This window comes from Augochlora pura, chromosome 1 (genome assembly GCF_028453695.1).
Source record: "Augochlora pura isolate Apur16 chromosome 1, APUR_v2.2.1, whole genome shotgun sequence".
NCBI classification, from domain to species: Eukaryota; Metazoa; Arthropoda; class Insecta; order Hymenoptera; family Halictidae; genus Augochlora; species Augochlora pura.
The window spans coordinates 6,300,354-6,319,962 of record NC_135772.1 but is presented as its reverse complement, the minus strand read 5'-3'; the positions used below and the strand labels follow the sequence as shown (position 1 = coordinate 6,319,962).

General features: G+C 44.7%; 1 protein-coding gene across 4 annotated transcripts in view; it reads right to left on the bottom strand.

Annotated features, from left to right (window-relative positions):
- Positions 1-19,609, bottom strand: part of Sv (paired box protein shaven) — a 217,823-nt gene that overhangs the window by 1,745 nt on the left and 196,469 nt on the right. For 2 of the 4 annotated variants that reach the window (XM_078179081.1, XM_078179098.1), the window contains exons 6-11: positions 12,028-12,284; positions 6,704-6,789; positions 5,434-5,749; positions 3,893-3,991; positions 2,963-3,193; positions 1,529-1,624 (exon numbers count right to left, since the gene is read on the bottom strand). In XM_078179081.1, coding sequence (XP_078035207.1) covers positions 1,529-1,624; positions 2,963-3,193; positions 3,893-3,991; positions 5,434-5,749; positions 6,704-6,789; positions 12,028-12,284 — 1,085 coding nt within the window. Of the gene's footprint in view, positions 1-1,517; positions 1,625-2,962; positions 3,194-3,892; positions 3,992-5,433; positions 5,750-6,703; positions 6,790-12,027; positions 12,285-19,609 lie in introns of all 4 variants that reach the window. The other 2 variants (XM_078179090.1, XM_078179108.1) reach the window with 2 other exon arrangements.

Below are 19,609 nucleotides of genomic sequence, written 5' to 3'. Positions count from 1 at the left end.
CGAAATCGATCCGCAATATTGAGTTGGGAAATACTAAATAACTTTGAAAAGTACAAAAGATTACACAGGTCCTGTTTATAAGGATTCATTGATTCGTGTTACCATTTTGGATTTTTTTTAACTTGATTACACGATGATCCTATATCAATATGAACAATTCAATAGAAAAAGATTGCACATTATGTTTATACATTTTGTACTTGTATGTTTTCTTACACTAACAGTAGACATTGATGCAACTCTTAAATTTTTATTTTGTTTGCACACGATCGTCACTCTTGGACGATCTTTTGCGTTCTGTATCCTTCAACATTTCTTAAAAATTGTGAATAATTTTATGCGTACGTTTCAATAATTTCCAAAAGATAATTTTCATTACCTAAATTGCGAAGTTCAACAATCACTTCAGTTCAGCTATCCTTCAACATTTATTAAAAAATTGTGAATAACTTAGCGACTACGATTCATTAATTTCCAAAAGACAATTATCGTTACCTGCTTTGCGAAGTGTTGCTATTGCACAATTACTTTATCTTTTGCACAGAATCGTGAATACATACAGTGTTAAAGATTTATGCATGCGAATAGTCCGTCGACGTGGCCGTAACTTAAAACGAACAAGTTTGAAGGTGTGCAACTATTTTGACACAGCAGTCAGCAAACATGTTCACATTTTCAACTTTACTTTAGGAAAAAGAAGTATATATTTATGCCAAACAGACTCCAATTTATTACCGACACGAAACTAATATAATACTGGAGCTGCTTTCATTCACCTACATTCGCTAAAGTCAGCCAAATTACAATGTGCAATCTTTTCGTCACAGAGTGTAATCCTGCTAAAAGAAAATCCGCCAATAATTCATACACCGCGCTTGTTCGCGATTTCCAGTTCCGTCTTTAATTGCTACTTTCAAAGTTTACTAACTATTTTTGAAGCTATTTTGGAGTGGACGCGGCAACGTATTCACAGAGTTGCGAAATTGCGCAGTAGAAAGGGGAAAAGTTGAACTCGCGGCTGCGAAACTTCGGTTCCACCGGTGTCGAGTGCAACGTGCGGCCGTTACGTCACGCACTAGGAACGAGCAGGTAACGTATCGCGTGTCCGATAAAAAATTGTTTATTATTCCGTTCATTCTTATGCGTCGAATACATTTCACCCGGAGGTATCGCGATCTATGGGAGTACCCGCAATCCTCCGTTATGAAAGACGAGATATTGTGGGACCGCATGTAAACCGGCCTGTCCGCGCGATTCCGCGATCTTTTTACAGCATCGATCTTATCCGGGTCTTCTCGAAATCTAATGAAATACCGGCCGGTTTCTTCAGCTTTAGAAAGTTCTAATTCGATTTTATCGGCAGTCTTGGTTATCCGACCGCTGTTGCGGCCGTTGATAATTCCATGAACGTAATCGACGCGGGCAAGTTTTCGCGGGTTAGACCCGATCCGCGGCGTATCAATGAGTTAACACTTGACATTTCGCTTGACCCTAATCTAATCGGCACTCATACTCACTGTTTACTTACTGAGCAACCCGCTTGTCGCTGCTCCATAACCGTAGCCGCTGTATGGCGCGCTCGAGTATTGGGAGTATGCTGCGCTGTACGCGTAGTCACCACCACCTAAACAAATATCAACAATGGTCGCGTTAGAATAGGATGTCTGGAACCAGTCACGAAATTAGAAAGTGTAGTTTGATTCTATCGCACTTCTACCAAGATATTCATTCAATTATTGTCTACTTTTCAAATTGACTTGCCACGATGTTGATCCGTAGGCTGTCGAAAGTTAAAACACGTTCGCATACGTTTCGTTTGGACATCAAATGTAACTTATCTAATTTATGCGTAGAATTTTGACTGTTATGCCCAATAAAAAAACGATACTATTTTTGTAATGGAGTAGTTTGTAATATACAGGACTTCTACAAGAGTAGCAACTTGTAATATAACTCTTTCAAATCGTGAAACATTTTCAAATACCTTTTACCTAGAATTAATACTTAAAATATAAATTAGCGCTGCATAAGTGAAACCTAGTTTAAGTTTTCTTCTTTAGTTTGAGATCAGCTCGCAAAGGACCCTCTATATTACAAACAATTTCCCTGAACTAACATGGGAACCTCGGTGACCGATACACGTCGACTTTGATAAAACTTTTAAAAATATAGCCGTATCTCTATGGTGCCCGCTTTCAGTTTACATAGGAAGATAAATGTTTAAAAGACACACAGACGACAAAGGATATTCAAATTCTATACTTCTATTTCAACTGTTTGTTGATCAATTTTGGTGTCGGCGATTTAACCCTTTCAGAGCGCATTTGGCAAATTTACCAAGGGAAAAAGCTGATAAAAACCAAACAAAGAATGACATTTACATAATTCAAAAAGCAACATATTACGGAAGAAATAGAGAAGTTTTATAAATAATATATATGTATAATAATAATTTTATAAACTTATTTTGCAATAGAGTTCTGCAGCAATGCAAATAGTAAGACGCTGTTGGATGCGCAACGATATTTCGTCGCTGGCACTTTTCGCAAATGTTGCGAGCGATATACCGTCGTCTAGCGCTAAAAGGGTTAAAAACACTTACGTAGAAGTGCCAGTCCGGATAAAAGACATCTAAAGTCTTAGGTTGGCTGACAAACGATGCGAGTTTGTATAAATATCGGTGTGTAACAGTCACTGGGAGTCCCCGGTGAGGGAAACTCGAAAAAAAAAGAATGTTTCAATTGGCAAGCAACAGCTTGCATTTATCAATACGGCTCTCAGCTAGCTGCGAAGCTGGTAAGTCAGTTGCCGTCACGTAGGGCTCTGACTTACCCTTTGCGTGAGAACACTGCTCTCGCAGAAGGTCACAAGCTAGCGTTATCCCTGGCGGAAGGGTGTCTTTGCACGCAGATCGGGGATACCGTATCCCGAGCCTGCGGCAGTGTTTCCATGTAGTACTCACCGGTGGCGTAATGTCCGAAACTGGGAAGCATCGTGGAGTACGGCGGTATCGCAGATGCTACCTGGGGCTGCGAAACTGGCGGCTGCAAGACCGTCAGTCCGGGATCGCCTCCGGGGGTGTTTGGGGCCGCGGGGGTGGCGTTTGTCTCGTTCTGCAACGAAATCGGGGGACTTTGCTCGCCCCCACCGGCCCCCACCCCCACATACGACACTGCGACGGTACTGCTCTCTGCTATGGCCATGCACAACACAACACGACATTCGAGTCAAGCACTAGCTAACGATCAGCGCCTTACGTCTAAAGCTTAATTAAATTCTCGTCGGGATTAGGCGAGTCGGGGCGAGGACAGGAGGAGACGATGATCCTATGGAATTTGTTTGTCGGGGAAACTCAACGACACGCGACGCGGACTTTTTCTTTGGAGAGTTGCTTCACCCGACCGTAATTACCTACATGCGATTCCTCGAACAAGGATAATGGGTGCAATTATACTGTACATTACGAATCTTGACTTTCTCGAACCGTTGCGAGAGGACGCGAGGCTTTTCCTTTTGTTCAGGGATTAGTAACACTCTGCGGAACATTGTTTAGAGATGTACTAGAGAGGGCCATGCCCCTCGTCAGGGATGTGGATTAAACTATCGTATAGTTGACTTTTGGTGGACTGTAGGGCGATCAGGAGTTTCTTGGTTCGTGAGTTCATGTATTTGCTCACATATTAAAGGTATTTCATGGGATACGGACAGGGGATGGGAAATACCAAACACTTTATTAGTCGGACACACGTTTCGTGATCAATGGCGTGCACTGATCCACAATGGTTAACGAGTTTGGACACATATTATATCCGAGGAATCGAGTCGCGTTGTTGGCAGCGCGCAGATGTGACCGGACGCTGCCGTAAGAAAACTAAAGAGGTAGCGAACTCACCGCTGGTGTGGTAAGGAGACATGTTAGCCCCGTCCAATGTTTGGCTCAATTTTAGTTCTTGCATCGTCAGTGGAGCGAGCGGCGTCAAAGTACCACCTGCTATTAAGGGATCCCCATTTTTCCGTTATTGCGATTCTGGTATCGTTGGCTGGCGGTCAAGGCGGAACGTTGATACCGATAGATACTCGCAGGACTATAATGCCGGTCTCTATTTGTCTATTTTATTCGAACGAGTTTCTCCGGCCTGAAAAGCCTCTATCGTCGAGCGGATCGCCAATAGAGGGAATTCGGGTCGTCGTTGTTGGGTCCTTTAGAGGCTGTCGCGCGGGGCGAACAGTTTAGAGACTTCTCGCGAACTCGATCAAGAATCTCGGCATCGGAACGGCCAGCTCGTACGTATTAACGGGGAGCCAGCAAGCCGTGGAATCGACTTGGCCCGGGCCGCGCCGTCCTTCAAAAATTCTTCGATCTCGCCCGAAGATCCCCCGATTGAATTTCATGAGATGAAGCGGCCGTTACACGCCTCGCTTCGTCCATTCCGAGAAGCACCGAACGAAAAGAATTCGCGGAACGGCGCGGCGTGACCGAGTTGCTCGCAACACGTGCCCGCCGGAGAAAGTTTTCTACGTGTGTGTGTGCACAGTAGCGAGTGTGTGCGCATCGATGCTTATTTTCCGGTGTCTTTTCTCCACGTTCCGCCGTTGATCGTTCGCCATTAAACGACTCAAGGGTAGACGATAGACCGAACAGAGAAACAGAGAGAGCGATTGAGAGAGAGAGAGAGAGAGAGAGAGAGAGCGCGAGAGAGAGGAAGAGATAGCATGTGAAAAAGAGGAAGAGAGAAAGAGAAAGAGAGAAAGAGAGAGATAGAGAGAAAGAGTGTAAGATAGCGAGAAGAGACGGAAATCCTAGATCTTGGTAGTGGAAGGAGAAGAGGCTACTGAGAGATTAAAGTGAAAAAAAGAACAAGGTAACAAGAGAGTACCCTAACCACCAGACTACGCAAGGATTGTGGGTGTCGTAAGCGAAAGTGGTCCGAGTGAGCCGAAAGACTCGGGGCTGTTCAGTGGGGATAGACGGCGAGGTAAGAGACGTACGCCCCCGTAGCTGAAAAGTCCGAGAGACCGCCACCGAGTGGTGTGTTCCGCCACCTCTTCTGGCGCCGTTGCCGCTGCTCAGCACAGCTCATGCATTATTGAAGCCATGTATTTAGCCGATATGGGTATGCAAAGCCAGACGTAAGCCGCAATAATAAGCGTACAGGGAAGAGGGTCGGGCGAGAGAAGAGGTGGAGAAAACGGCGGAAGAGAGACGGAATTAGAGAATGGCGGGGAAGGGGAGGAAGGTCGAGAGGTAGGGAGGCAGAGAGACGATGGTGGTTTGGTAGGACGACGCGAAAGGAGCTTGGTACACGGGGCATTATATACAAGAGGCTGTGGTGTGCACACACTGTCCGGGGATTCTGTGCGAAGGAGGGGTTGACAGAAAGGAGGGTGCCGGAGGGTTGAAAAGAGAGAGAGAGAGAGAGACCGGCCGCTCACCTATGGTGCCCCCTATGGGCGGGGTGTAGAGATGGGGCGTTTGCGCCTGCGTCATCGTGCTGATGGTGCCCAGGGAGTCGTAGAGCTCGGCGGAGGTGGCAATCGCGTTCCCGGGGAATCCTCCGTGTTCGTAGTAACCTCCGCCACCGCCACCACCTCCGCCACCACCTCCACCGCCGCCGCCTCCACCTCCGCCGCCGCCGCCACCTCCACCGGTTCCAGCGCCGTTCGTACCGCCGGTTGCACCGCCGCCTCCGCCGCCAAGCTCGCTCAAGAGTTTGTGTTCGTCCTTGATGCTCCATTTACTCGACCACAGCTGTAACAGAAGGTGGATGCTTCAGGCAAAGTTCGAGTGCCCGGAGAACAGGCTACTTGTTCACCAGGAGCAGTTTCGATTGACTTAGATGTCGAGCTCCCGAGCTTCTCCAATTTTTCTTTGACTATCCCTTCCTTAGAGTGCTCCAGAATTATGCAAGATCTTGCCGTTGTGTGTTACTTAAATTGGTCTTGTTTCAAGGTGCTCTCGAACATGTCGTATCAACGGAAAGGGCATATATTTAGCCCGGACGTATGGGATAGTTAAAAATGTAAAAATGCAATATTGTTTAACAGTTTTGCGGAGAAGAATTATTAACGTTCGTTATGCATAGTGCTTACTTAAGATTTACTGACGGGACCAAACAAGTGGACACACTCGAGAACCTTAAGCATTTGCAAGTAGAACGGGTAGATCATGAGCGGACGCGCCAGACAATTTCTGTTACCATTGCTTCATTTGCTCGTTCTGATAGGGCTGATTTCGTTTTTTTTTTTTAGAAATAGCATTTTACTCTAACTAATTCATTTTGGAGATGATGTATAAAACGCGCTGTGATCTTGCAAAAATAGTAGAACGATAGATTTTGTGAATTTTAATGTTTCCGTTTATCTCTATATTCCACTATTTTCAGTATAAAATTGATCAATCTCTATAAAATGTACTGAAATTCTTTCGTTCCAGAAGTTTCTCAAATATCATGAGATTAAATTATATTCTCACTAAGTATAACTTATGCAACTTACAACAGCTGTGACGTATCAAATACTGTAATCCTGGCGATGAAGGAAATATAAATTAAGAACAGAAGTACTTATTGGTATACAAGTTAAAGTATTAACTCGTGAACCAATAACTCGTATACCAAACAGGAAACGTTAAAAGTGTGTGCACAGATGTATGATTGCGAATGCTTGAACATCAAAACTCTCGTTGACGCGATCAAGTACTCACGTTTGAGTAAAGTTGGTCGCCATTGTAGGTGCTCCTTTGTCTTTTCAAGTCGTCCTCGGGGTGATCGTTCAGGTCTCGGTTGTCGTCTGCAATCACATGATTTATCATTGTACGGCGCGGTCTTTGGTTCCCGGCGAATAGGCGAATAGGCGAATAGGCGAATAGGCGAATAGGCGAATAGGCGAACGTGCAAACGCGCGAGACACTTACGCTCGCGGCGTCGCCTAATCAAACCGAACACACTCGGGTTCGCGAAGTATGTATCGTGTTAGAGAATAATCGTCGACACGGCGGTGGGTGCAACGAAAACGAGCGCGGCACCGGGCGCATCTCCCCGCGCGATCTCTGTGTGCTATCTACGTCGGTGGAGCATACGTGGTCGTCTATGGCCGCGTGTTACCCACGAATCAAGACACAAATTAAACGTGGCCGAATGAAGCTAAATTGAATCTGTCGGACGGGTTGAACGACGGTCCGCGGTGTAGACGGTGTGCATGGCATTGATAGATAGAGAAACAATTTCGATTCCATTATATGTCTTTATTATCTCTCAGCCATCCCAGCGGTTTAATATAGAAACAAGCACGTGGGACGAGTGACGGTATGTCGGGTCGAGGAGAGAGAGAGAGGGAGAGAGAGAGAGGGATGCTGCTCACCGCTATACCCTTTTAGTGGCTGTCGCGGGGGTGGCTGGACGGGGAAGGATGAAACTGACCAACGTTTCCAACCGAGAGAAGGGTGGCACGGTCGGCGGCGGCAGCGGCAGCGGCGGCGGCGGCGGGGAGGGAGCGGATGAGTTTTCGGGGTGGGAGTAGATGGCCCAACGTTCGGGTATCTCGAATAATTAAATGACCATCCGAGGGTAGATGGGTGGAGTACCTAGCATAGGGCTCGTTAAACCTCCCTGTCCAGTTGTGATTGTCCAGCCGGCCGACGGTCCCGACCATTCGACCGGCAGGGTTTGTTCCTGGACCGCTATAAACCCCCTGTACCACCCTCCTCCGAGCCCCCCGTTTCAAATACGGTACACCGGTACCCGTTGGCTTCCATGAACTTGCTTGAATTTTACGATTCGATCGGCCGAGTTAATCGTGCTCTCTGGTAGCTAACCTCGTCGGGTGCTGGTTTTCGTGTAACGCGGCCGGCGCAGATTTCATTAGAGTTTAGGACACGTTCGGGAGTTCGTTTAATAGCTAAGAATTGGAATTGCAGTCGTGAGGTAGAGTCGATGGAGTACCGTTTCAAAGAAATATGCACCGCTGCATCGGGCACAGCGGCGAGCTGTAATTAAAACACGACGAAAACGAATCGATTCGGTTGGAAATATGGACGTTGCTCGGAGATGCTATTCGATTTGGAAAAATCGATTATGAGGGAGAGAGGGAGAGAGAGAGCCGGCCGAGTGGACGATAAATTCGGCGCGCGTTGACCGCGTTATGCTGTCTAATGCAAATTCTTGTAGTTTCTGCGATATAACAGTCACTGGTCCTTGACAGATTTGACAGAGGTTGAATTATGGCGGAAGGAAGGTCAGCGTTTCTCCCCCTCCGAAAAGAGCAGTAAATCGAATAATTCGATTGATGCCCGAGAGGGCAAAAGCGTACGCGCGCCGGCAGCCGAGCATCCGCGTTATTCGAAAGCAATTGAGTCAATGTTAAGCAATACAATACACGGGTAATAATGGACTCTGGGGTGAATCTGGTCCCGGTGTGTGTCCCCTACCGTCCACGAATATAGGGTGGGACACGCCGGCCTTTTGGATTCCGCATGGGGCAAAAGCGCGCAGATGTAACGCGACAACAAACAGCCCCGATAGATTGCAATGCTTCCCTCGAGAGGTTGTCCGTAAATTCGTAATAAGCCCTGGGGATTCTTCGATCCCGCTTCGTCTTAGATCCTTTCCAATAAATCACGAGAATGTTCATTGATTTTCCAGATTTAAATATCAACGTCATTTCGAATGCGTAAAACCTTTTCTCTACTGCAACGTTCTTATTAATTTAGTGTTTAATCCCTTGCCGTATTTTAACGAGTCTGGCTCGTCACCGGGATTTCTATTAATATCTTGTTGAGTATAAATGTTATTCCATTCTTTTAAACCAGAATAAAATTCTGCCCTCTTGCCATCGGTATTCAACCATTTAAGTAAACGTAGACAAACGCAATAAATATTTCTCCTTTTCCTTTTAGGAAATTATTACAGTAGAAAAAGTGCTCATCCTAATAACTATGAAGAAAATAGTACGGCAAGGGGTTAAAGTCTCCCCAACTGTGTTAGGCTATTAGAGATCTCGTTGGAAGGACAGGCAATTCAATACAATTTATAAGAACTATGATTCTTTATCTTTTACAAAGGCTGACCTTGCAATATTTTTTATACTATAGTCGTTTCCTGGTTTATATTCTTTGACGAATATTTTATTAGAAGACAGTGGCTTTTATGGATGCTTCAATAAAATGAGTACGCACAATATGAGACAATAGAAAACATAAAACATTATGAAACATTATAAAAAATATAAAAAGTTAATTTGAATTTACTGAAATTATTCATGACAGGAAAGATTTTCTGTCTGGTTCAAACTAAAGTAAAATTATGTAATAGATGGTGTTGATGAAAAAGCTACTACGAAAGCATTACTATAAAGCACTGCTGTTAACAAAGTTATGGAGATAGTAAAATATAGTAGATTTATTATAAACAAATCCAATTGTTTGTGTAAACAGTATAAATCATTTCACGAAAAAGACTTCTCGTGTTATGTAGTCTACGACTACTATAGCGTAACAAAACATGTATACACTTTACCACTGATTAATAATAATTTGATTACATTTATGCCGCAAGAATTCTTTTAGCGCGATCGTAAAATTTAGAACTTGGAACAATACGTAAAATTAAATATGAAAGTAAGAATTTCCCGATAGCTATTTACATCATATTGTGGATGCTTAGTGTCACAATGCGTTTTGTAGAAGATAAGAAAGAATACAAGTTGCTTTGATCCGATAACGCAAGAATGCCGCTTAGTGTCGCGATCAAGCTCGAAAAGAAAATAAACGTGGAATTCTGTTCGTGAAGAATTTAGCGCAACCCAGGTTCCCATGAGTTCGGCAAAAAACGAAGCGCGGCGGGATCGCTCCCTGCATCGTTCGCGTGTCCTCGATCAAAGAGTCCCATGGACGCGTTTCGTGTCGGGAGGTGTATCGATTCGTACGTGGGGAGTGGAGCGGTGCCGATGGTACACGAGTAATTCGATATAATCGGATTATGAGAGCGGCGATATGCGGTCGCAAAAGTGGTCGCGTTCGCGGCGAGAGCATTCAGTGTTTTGCGGCCGCGGAGGGTACGCGTATTAGATTATAAACTTCACAGACCACAGCGGCTTCTATCTCGACCCAACGACACATTAGTCTCCCTGTCCTCCTGGGAGATTATCGATGTATCCGCGAGCACCTTTTAACCGGCTGGAATTTCAACGAGCAAGCCGACGACTCTGTCCTGCGGTGGACGCGCAGTATATTGTGCCCGAACAAAAATTCACAGGGAAAAGAACACCCCGTAACGAATCGGGGAGAACCACACGACGCATACACACGATTGGTATTTCGTTCTTTACCGAGGTAATGCGCTTATACCACTGACCACTAATTCGAATCTTTCGCGCGCCAAGAAAAGTGGAATCGATTTGTTTGTGGTCGTTATCGACGCTTTTGGAAATTGCTATTATGGAAGATCGCGCGCGCTATGGAACAAAATCGAACAAAGATACCTGAAATATTTTCTTCATACAGAGTGAAATGGAAGATGCCTGAGGTCATTCTAAGCAACTTTTTCCTTTACAACAATTGTCTCCGAGACATCGTTAACGAGTTATTATCAAAAAACCCTAGTACGTGCCGAATATACACATTATTTACAATTGCGAAGCGAAGAAAATGTTTATAGAGTCTAAAACCCGTGAAACATATTCCTGGCCAGATCTCATCTGTTTTGCATTCAAATATGTGTTTATATAAATATTCGCTGTCCACCAAAAGTTTAAATACTAGATCGAGAATTCATTTGTATTGCTGGATTTATATGCAAAAGTTCGAAGAGCATCGGTTAGCTACGGATTGGGGGTCCAGCGGCTAGGACAAAAGTAAAGGGAGCGAAGAAATTCGTCCCGGTTGAATCGTGAAAAGAGCCCTTCGTTGCTGACCTATTCGCACCTCGAAAATTTAATAGCCAATTGCCGCAGGTTCGATGTTGCCGACCTAGGACCGAAGTTTCTCTTCTGGCTTGGAGCAGTTCCAGTCACGTGTACGCGGCACGTGTCGGGAATATTTCGGGCCGCGTTATTCACGCAATGACAGCAGAATGAATCGCGGCACGTGCTGGCCGACATTTGACTGATAACCTTGCCGTGTGTGTAGCTAATCTTGGTCGGATCGTGGCGAGAAGAGGACGAGGCGGCTCGATTGCTCGCAAATAAGATGATCGGCCAGATAGGTATCCTTTGAATCAGATTAGAAACTGTTTACTCTTTGCGGTAATAGCCGGCGATAAGCTAACCACCGACTGTAATGGTACTCAAATAACGCCATTGTTGCGAATTGATCGTCGGATGTTTACTCGGAGATAATCGTCTGCCATGGCCCTGTGTCGCGCGTTAAATAAGACGAAAATCGCGGAGTCGAGCACAATAAGATCTCTGAAATGTTGCGGGAACGACCGGCCGGAGGTATCGTCGCCTCGGTTTCTCGCAAAACAGTTCAGCTCCTGCATTGTTCCTGATCCTCTGCCACCCGGCGAAACTCGTGCAGATTTACTCGGCTGTGACCGGCTCGATCCAACAAGTGATATCTTGTTTCTTGCCTCACTTTATATAACGCCCCTAACTATTGTAAGTGAAATGTAGTCGCGATGCACTGCGATCCGATCCGATCTTCGGCTTACATAAGTGCCGCGAAACAGTTCTTTCTTTCCCCTTTCTCGCGCCCCAATCCAAAAATAAACGGATCGGAAGAAGAAAGAAATTCCATATGCGTTATTAAATAAATATAAAGGCAGAGCAGTGGGTAACCGCGCAGTAACCTTCTCCACTGTTCTATATGATGCCTAAAAAAGTATTAGAAGTACTATATCGAAATCCTGTTCGGGATACATACAACACTGTGGTCTTGCAACGGCAAAGAACCACGTCGTGCACTTTCGCGTGACGAAATCGACCGATAATCCGTCGATCGCGAGAGAGTCATCGTCGGCGATCGGAGTAAAGGAAGAGTTCCGTATCGACGAGGGTCGAGGGATCGTCGACACGAAGAATTCAATGACTCACCGTCATCGGTACGTTTTCTCTTGATGCTGTTGCCATTCGGATCCTGATGGTGAGCCGGGATTCCCAGGATGCCGCTGATGCTGTAAGCGTTGGGAGCGGTCGAAGCCGGATGACCCGCTGCCGTTGCAGGTGCATGGGCTATCACCGACACGGAACCACCTGATCCTGGCTGACCTTGCTGCTGACCTTGCTGCTGCTGCGCCTGCTGTTGCTGATGCGCGTGTTTCGCCTTCTCCGCCGCTTTGTTCCTCACGATTCTGCGGACAATAGATCCAAACCGGTGTGTACAGTTACCAAACGTTAAAAAACGATACCATTGCATCGCTAACAGACGAATGTTTCACGATTTTGAAGTCCCTGCCTAGCAATATCATTTGCAGCTTTCTCCTGTTTATACGTAATCCTGCAAGTTCATATTGTTTTCAAATTAATCTAAAATTGACACTTGGAATTTACGACGCGTTCGAAATATCATTTTCAGGCTTGATTAAAACGAATATCAAACTCAAGCTTATAAATATACTTATCGTAAACTTATCGTTTACACACTTACTCGGGTATTTGTATAAGCGAATAAGTGAAATAATACCGATGGTTCGTTTATAAAAATTGAAGAAAGTAAAGCTCAGTCGACGAACCTTAATCATCTCCATAAAATTACTCGGATACGTTCTTTAGACATCAAAGGATAAGAGATTCCTCCATTACGATTTAGTGTTCGAAGAAAGAGCATGTTCTTCGCAACATTCTATGGAAGAATATAGCAAACGTTGTCCACGTTTTTTGGTGTCAAAGCCAATTCGTAACCTGTTCGATCGCGACTTTCCCGAGGATGACTAGGAATTATCAGACGGCGATCCCCGAGCCAGGGGTTACGGGATGATTAATTACGATTACGCGGGTCAGTTCGCGCACAATCATTCCCCGTGGCCAATGCACTTACACCGCGCACTGGTATACTCCGCGGTGGCCGGGGCACGCACTCGAGTACGCAACAGCACTCTTCGGGAGTGCTCGCGTGTAGGTAGAGTGTGCGCAGCACAGAGGAACGTGTGTCGTTCGCCATTGTTACGGACAGACAGGCAGGTCGGTGCGCCTCCGCCTTCGATATAGAATAGCTACGTGACTTTGCGGAACGGTCGCGTATCATAATCACATCAAGAAGTCCGCGGACATCAAGCAGCTATAACGAAGTTCCGTGCCCATCTCCCCCCCCCCGTCCTTTAAGCCGCCATCCGGCCGTGCACCGACTGCTTATTATCCATGATATATTGTGCGTGTGGTTTCAATGGTCAGCCGGTCCGACGTCGGTATCAATTATCCCGGCGAATATTCACCGTGGCGTTGTTAATCTCACCGCGTGCGAGTACTGCACTACCACTACAAGGAAGTCCTACAAGATGCTGAGCTCCACCCTGGACCGGAAGTTCTCCGGTACCACTATCGAGTATAGCCTCGGTAAAGCGTCTATCAAAGCCTTTTCGCTAGGGGCGATCGAGTTCCATTATGCACTGATAGAGGATAATTACAATACGAAAATTTATTAGCTGCAGACATTAACTGTTCGAATGCTGTCAAGGATGGAAGACAATTCATTTGTCTTGCTGTAAAAATTAATTTTTATGACAATGAATTTAGTGTATTAAATTTTATTGGGGCCTGTAAAGTGGAGTAAGGTTGAAAGAGTACTCGGTATCGGTGTCAGCGTAACTTCAGAACGGTAGCTACAATGTTGGCGAAGATGAAAGACTCGATAGCATAAAATTGCGCATTAAATGAAAACGTTATATATGCTTAGTGGTCCAATAAAAACACGACATCGGCCGCATTAAAAAAATGTAATAAGCAAAACTGATTTATTATATTTTGTATATAATCGTAGAAAGTAACATTATTTTTGCTAAACGAAAGTATCGGTAGAACTATAAACTACTGTTACAATATTAAATTTGTCAACACATCTGAGTTACTCAACTAAGGAACTACTTAATCTTGAGAAAAGTTCAAGTAATAAATAAAGAGCAAGGCGGAATATAAATGAGAGTGAAAATTGAAAGCAACCGACAAATGTTACGAAGACACATTTGTCTATTCCTGCTCGGTAAGCTAATGAAAATCGAGGACCGGTTCGAAATATTTTAGCTGCAACTAGCAACGTATATTTGCCCGTTTTTCTGGATTTAGTGGTCCCAGTGGTAACTCTTCGATTTTGTGTAACCTACGTACAATGGCCGAGTGATTTCTCATCGGGACGAGCCGGCGCGTAACGGATCGACATTAAGTCCTTCGTTTCTATCGTGGATGTGTTTGCGGGCTAGGTAATCGTGGGGGTGTGAGCTACGGCGATCAATCAGATGACACCTGTTGCCCAACCTCCCTGGTTCGTTCGCCACCTTCACCAATTCGCAACAATTAGCAACGATCCTTATCAGGGTTAGGGCTCTAGGGTGGATGGATACCGAGGATTCTAAATCGTTGTTCTGCCGGGGTATCTTGATAGTCCTGCTCTTTGGGGCAAAGCTACTCCCAGTAGCGAATAAAGCTATGCGAATTATTCGACGTGTCCGTTTAATGTATCAACAATCGTTTCTGTTAGAAATAGTTTTATAAATTCATACTGTATTTACATTGTTAGCTACAGTAGAGTTATCCAAAAATTTGCTTCTTCTTTTAAATACTTTCACGAATTTAAATAACTTGAAAATAGGAAGTTGTTGAACAAGATAGGCAATTTATGTGAACTTTCTAGAACCATATAAGAGATTTTTCATTTAACTCAACAGTTTACGTTACTCATCGATTATGTTATTCTACGAAGTCTTTCATCCCGATAGAAATAAAATTCCAATTATTCTAGTCACTTTAGTTTGCAGTATCTATTATCTTAGTTTTACAATCGAAAAGGTAAATTCTTTTAAAAACAATTCGATTAAATATTCATTACAAATTCGTACGAGTCCTATCGATTGGTTAAGTGTTTGTTTACAATTGTTCCAAGTTCGGATAAAAAGATTTTAGAAAAGTGTGCAATGAACGCAGGTGAAAAATCGGACTAGTCCAAGAATGATGGAAATGAAACGCATGGCTTCCGTGAAACTCGGCAAAACATAACGGGCTGAGTGGCGGCATAATGAACACGATCGCCGATCTAATAAGTGCAACGACGCCAGAGGAGAGTGTCCGTACAACAGGTGCAGATTTTATCGGCGTACAGATGGTGCGAACCGTTGCCACACGGCGCGTTTCGAGAGCCGAACAAACGGGAGCATTTCGCTGAAGACCATCGGCCGAGCCGTGCTTCGTCTTCTAATTAGCATCGCATTGGATGTACTTGTTCGTTATCGATGCATTTATAAGTATTAACGACCGTTAGCCGATTCGGCGCAACACGTTGCATGATTTATGCAACCCCGCCGCCGAGAAATTTATACTGGACATAGTCTATTTAACATCTTCGGGCTCGGGCGGTCAGTTTTTCGAATATCCGGAATACATTGCGTCCTTGTTGGGACTGCGGTGAAACCTTGTTATAATTATTAACCTAAAATAACCTTGATTATCCGTACCTTCCAGATGTCAATTCTTTATCGATCAAACGTGTTTCAAGAATGAATATGTGAAATAAAGCAATCTTTACGCGACATTGTTTTTTGTACAAATCAGAAAAGTAACTGAATAGTTGTTCCACTGTTCTGAGAATCGAAATAATTTCAGTTTGGAATGATGACTTTCGATTCCAGTAAGTAAAGTGTGAAATTGAAAAGTGGAAACGCGAAGGTTATTTATATCTCTTCAATCTGCACGATTTATGATAAAGACAATGTATGTCACATATTTCTCTGAGAAATTAGTACTTACATGTTTCTTCTGTAAATACTATCATTAATCTGCACCATCGCAATAATTCCCTAACATTGTCTATAAAATAATATTAAGAGTGTTATTCACACAATTGTTGTAACCTTTTGCAACAATTATCTAATAATTAAATTACAAAATACTTTTATTATCTAAAATATATTGAAACGATTAACGCAGAAAATTAGTCTGTCAATCCAGCAACAACTAATCCTGAATTGGGTATCTTAAAAATGTTCCGGTTCAGTTTAGGAATTTTTCGGCAGACTGCGTTTTAAGTGTCTTACGTTCCTCGGTCGAATTCCGAGCAACGCTCCCAGACTTTATTGCGGCTTCGCGGCTCCTTGCGAAACAGAAAGAGGGTGAACTGTCGCTGCTGGAAAATCACATGGCGGTTTCCATTCACGAGGGGGATGGGCGGCCAGATCCTCACCAATCCTTCGTGGGAAAGAAAGAGGAGGATCGTTGCCTCTCGCTCGTCGGGTTTCCACAAGGTTTCTCCGTCTCTCTGACGGTTACGCCTTGGAGAAACCAGAGGTGGCGCTCAGAGGATGGCGGAGCAGAGTTATGAGGGTAGAGCGTGTCGAGGGTGCCACGTGGGAAGAAGCTATGCCTCCCCTGGCGCCATCAGATCGTTCCCCAACGGCCACTCCTGAACTAAACTGCTCGGCTATCTACCCTGAAGTGCTACCAATCCACCCTGCGAAGTCAACTTTCCTTGGCCGTCGTTCCGAACGCGTAAATGTCGTTTGTGTACCACTTAGACCGCCGTCGAATAACAGGATAATTAAATAGCAAGCATAAATGCAACACCGTTGGATCAACTCTTTATAAATGTATGTTATTCGATCTACGCTCTATAAATTCTCCGGTTTACCCATTCAGTCGGCTGCGTTGCAAAATTAATTACTTCGGAATGTAAGTTAAAGATATACATATTCAAGGATCAGTTTGTCATGCAGGATTACGGTGCGAGAGAGTAGCTTCCCGTCTGCGCTGTAATTGTAACGCGCTGAAAAGCGTAGAATGCAGCGATTACTACCGCCCCCTTCCCGAATTTTCATCCATCATCGATGTCGTACATCCATCCTATAATTCGATTGGACATCCTCGATGTCGATGGCAGGATTCTATCATCCGAATCGTGACGGAGTTTATAATGCTCGATCTCAGCGTCGTATGAAGCATAACGACCGTCTAACATCACAGGTCGATACTTTAAGACACTCCTTCGTCTCGTTGCCGCTTTGGGCCAGCGTAAAGCAGCAGCTACGCAAAGACGTTCCCAGTGTAGGAGTAGAATAGTTGGTGCGGTGGCGGCGGGGTGGGTTCAACCGAGCCACGGCTCTGGAACCACAAACTTTAATGTTGGCATTACTTTTATGCGCGACTTTATGCCAAGTATCCCATCAAATATATGACCCGCGCTCCTGCACGCTTCCCGGGGGCGAGCCCCTCCAGCCCCTCTCTCTCTCTCTCTCTCCTTTTCTCTTACATTCCGCTAACCTCCGTCCCAACGCGAGGCTAAATTATTGCGAATAAAACTTTATACTCAAATTACCTCTACGCCAACTTTATCGCATTTCGCCGGGAGTCCCGCCACTCCTCCCGGCTTCGGCCACCCTCTGACAGTTCACCCCCGTCGCCAGGCTTGGTGACTGGGCGGTCTTAAATTTTCTCCCGTGGATCCAGGTTAATTTCCACGGATTAAGCGGCTGTCTTGTCCCTCTGACTTTTTGCTACGTCTTCTTAGACATTAGCCAGTGATCCCTTCTGCGTTACATTTCTCATCTTTTCGGATGAGCGAGCACGGTGGCGACAACTCAGGCTACGATCTTACTGACACTCAAATCGAGTTCAAAGTTGTATTGCGTCTAGGATTTAATTGGCACGCGATAACCCACTCTAACCGAAACCAATTTCACTCAGACATTAGGAATTTTCGTCAGGCTTGAAATATTTCTATTATACCTATTGTTTACCCACCATTTACGATTTTAGAGGATTTTAGAGATTTACGAAATAAAAAAGATTTTGTACGATAGCGGCGTGAAAACATATTTTTAGTACACCTAAATATCAGGCACAAACAAGCGGACCTTTAAGATGCTGATAATTTTATACTGTGATTAGGTCAACAATAATAGATTGTAACATAAAAGTACTTAGTGCAATAATTCTGTTGTCTATTAGGACGCTAGTAATACACTTCAGTCCATTTAGCTATTATTTCCAATAATTGTTTATATATATGAAAATTTTAAATGTAACCATTTGTAGAACAATGTAACAAAGAGTGTTTGGAAAGGTAAATGGGAAGTTGTTTCCATATTTAGGAAAAAGGTCGATGTAAATGCTGTAACAGCTTGTATTTTTTGCAATTTTTTATCGTAATACATTTCGCCATCAATGAATGCATAAAATCCACAGTCCACTTCTTACTATTTATGACACTATGCACAATAATTCTAAACTGAATATCTACTCCTTATAGAAAAGTCTTTGAACTCCAAAACTCCATACAAAGCATCGAAAGTCCTTTGAAAAGAGGAGGAAGTTTCTACAGGATTTTTAATCGACGATGATCGAACTTCATCCCCAAGTAAGCCCACTATAGGGGCCGATTCCGGATCGGTACGACTCCGCCGGTGAACGTCGCACGCTCGATCGCGGTTCCAGAGTCGCGTTAATCCGCCTCATTCGCGGCGCTAACGCGGACTTTAAAGTTATTACGTCCCATTATATCCCCCGAAGAGGATTGCGGGGGATTTTAGGTGGCTTTCCAGGATTTACCATTCTCCGGGCAGATGCTCCGAGCGTGTACCCTCGACTCCCTTTTCTCTTTAACCCGAAGTCAAGAAAAGAGACGCGAGATGAAAGTCGGGCCGGGAGCGGCGTAGAGCAGAGAAAGGGGGTGCGCGAGAGAGACTCGCAGAACTATTCTGTCGAGCTGTAGACACAATACGGGACTCGCTCCACGGCCATTGTACGCCCTTCAGAGCCATACAATGGCTGGAAAAGGTGTATCCTGATATTCCACCACCTCTCCAGAGAAGCTGTAATATACCCCGAGCGTGCTGTACTTGCCGCTCCTCGGCATAGCACGGTGTGATTCTTGAACAAAAGCTGCTCCCGAGGACACGGGCTTCGCCGTTTCCATTGCCAGCGTTGTCTTTCGCGCCGGGATTAATTATTGTCGGCAGCTACCTGGCGACTATCCTCGCTCACAATTCGAGGCAACGATTGAAAAGTCTTTAGCAATATAATTCGAAAGAATACGCACTTTTACGCGAATACTGTAATGGTAAATGAAACTAAACGGAGGAATGGCAGTTGCGTTAGACTCGATCGCCGGTAGCAGAACAACATCGCGATAGGTTTTTCCCGACACGAAGGTTCGGCTTAATACATCGTAGGTAGTCAGGTAGAAATTGGATTAAAGCAGAGCGCTATGGTATCACACCCTAGGACCGCATCCTAGACATTTTGATGAAGTGTCCCCACTCTGCTCCCTCTGCGCCGAGTACCAGAGACGAGTACATTATTATATCCGGGGACGTAGTTCGCATTGTCAAACAGCAGCTGCCTGCTTCGTACACACAACTATATTAACTGCGACACCGTACGACCAGAAACGACACCCCGACGCCTGTGTGTACCGTTCGACGGACGGCTACGTGTTTGTGTGTTTGTTTGCGATTCTCAGCGCACCCCAACAACAAAA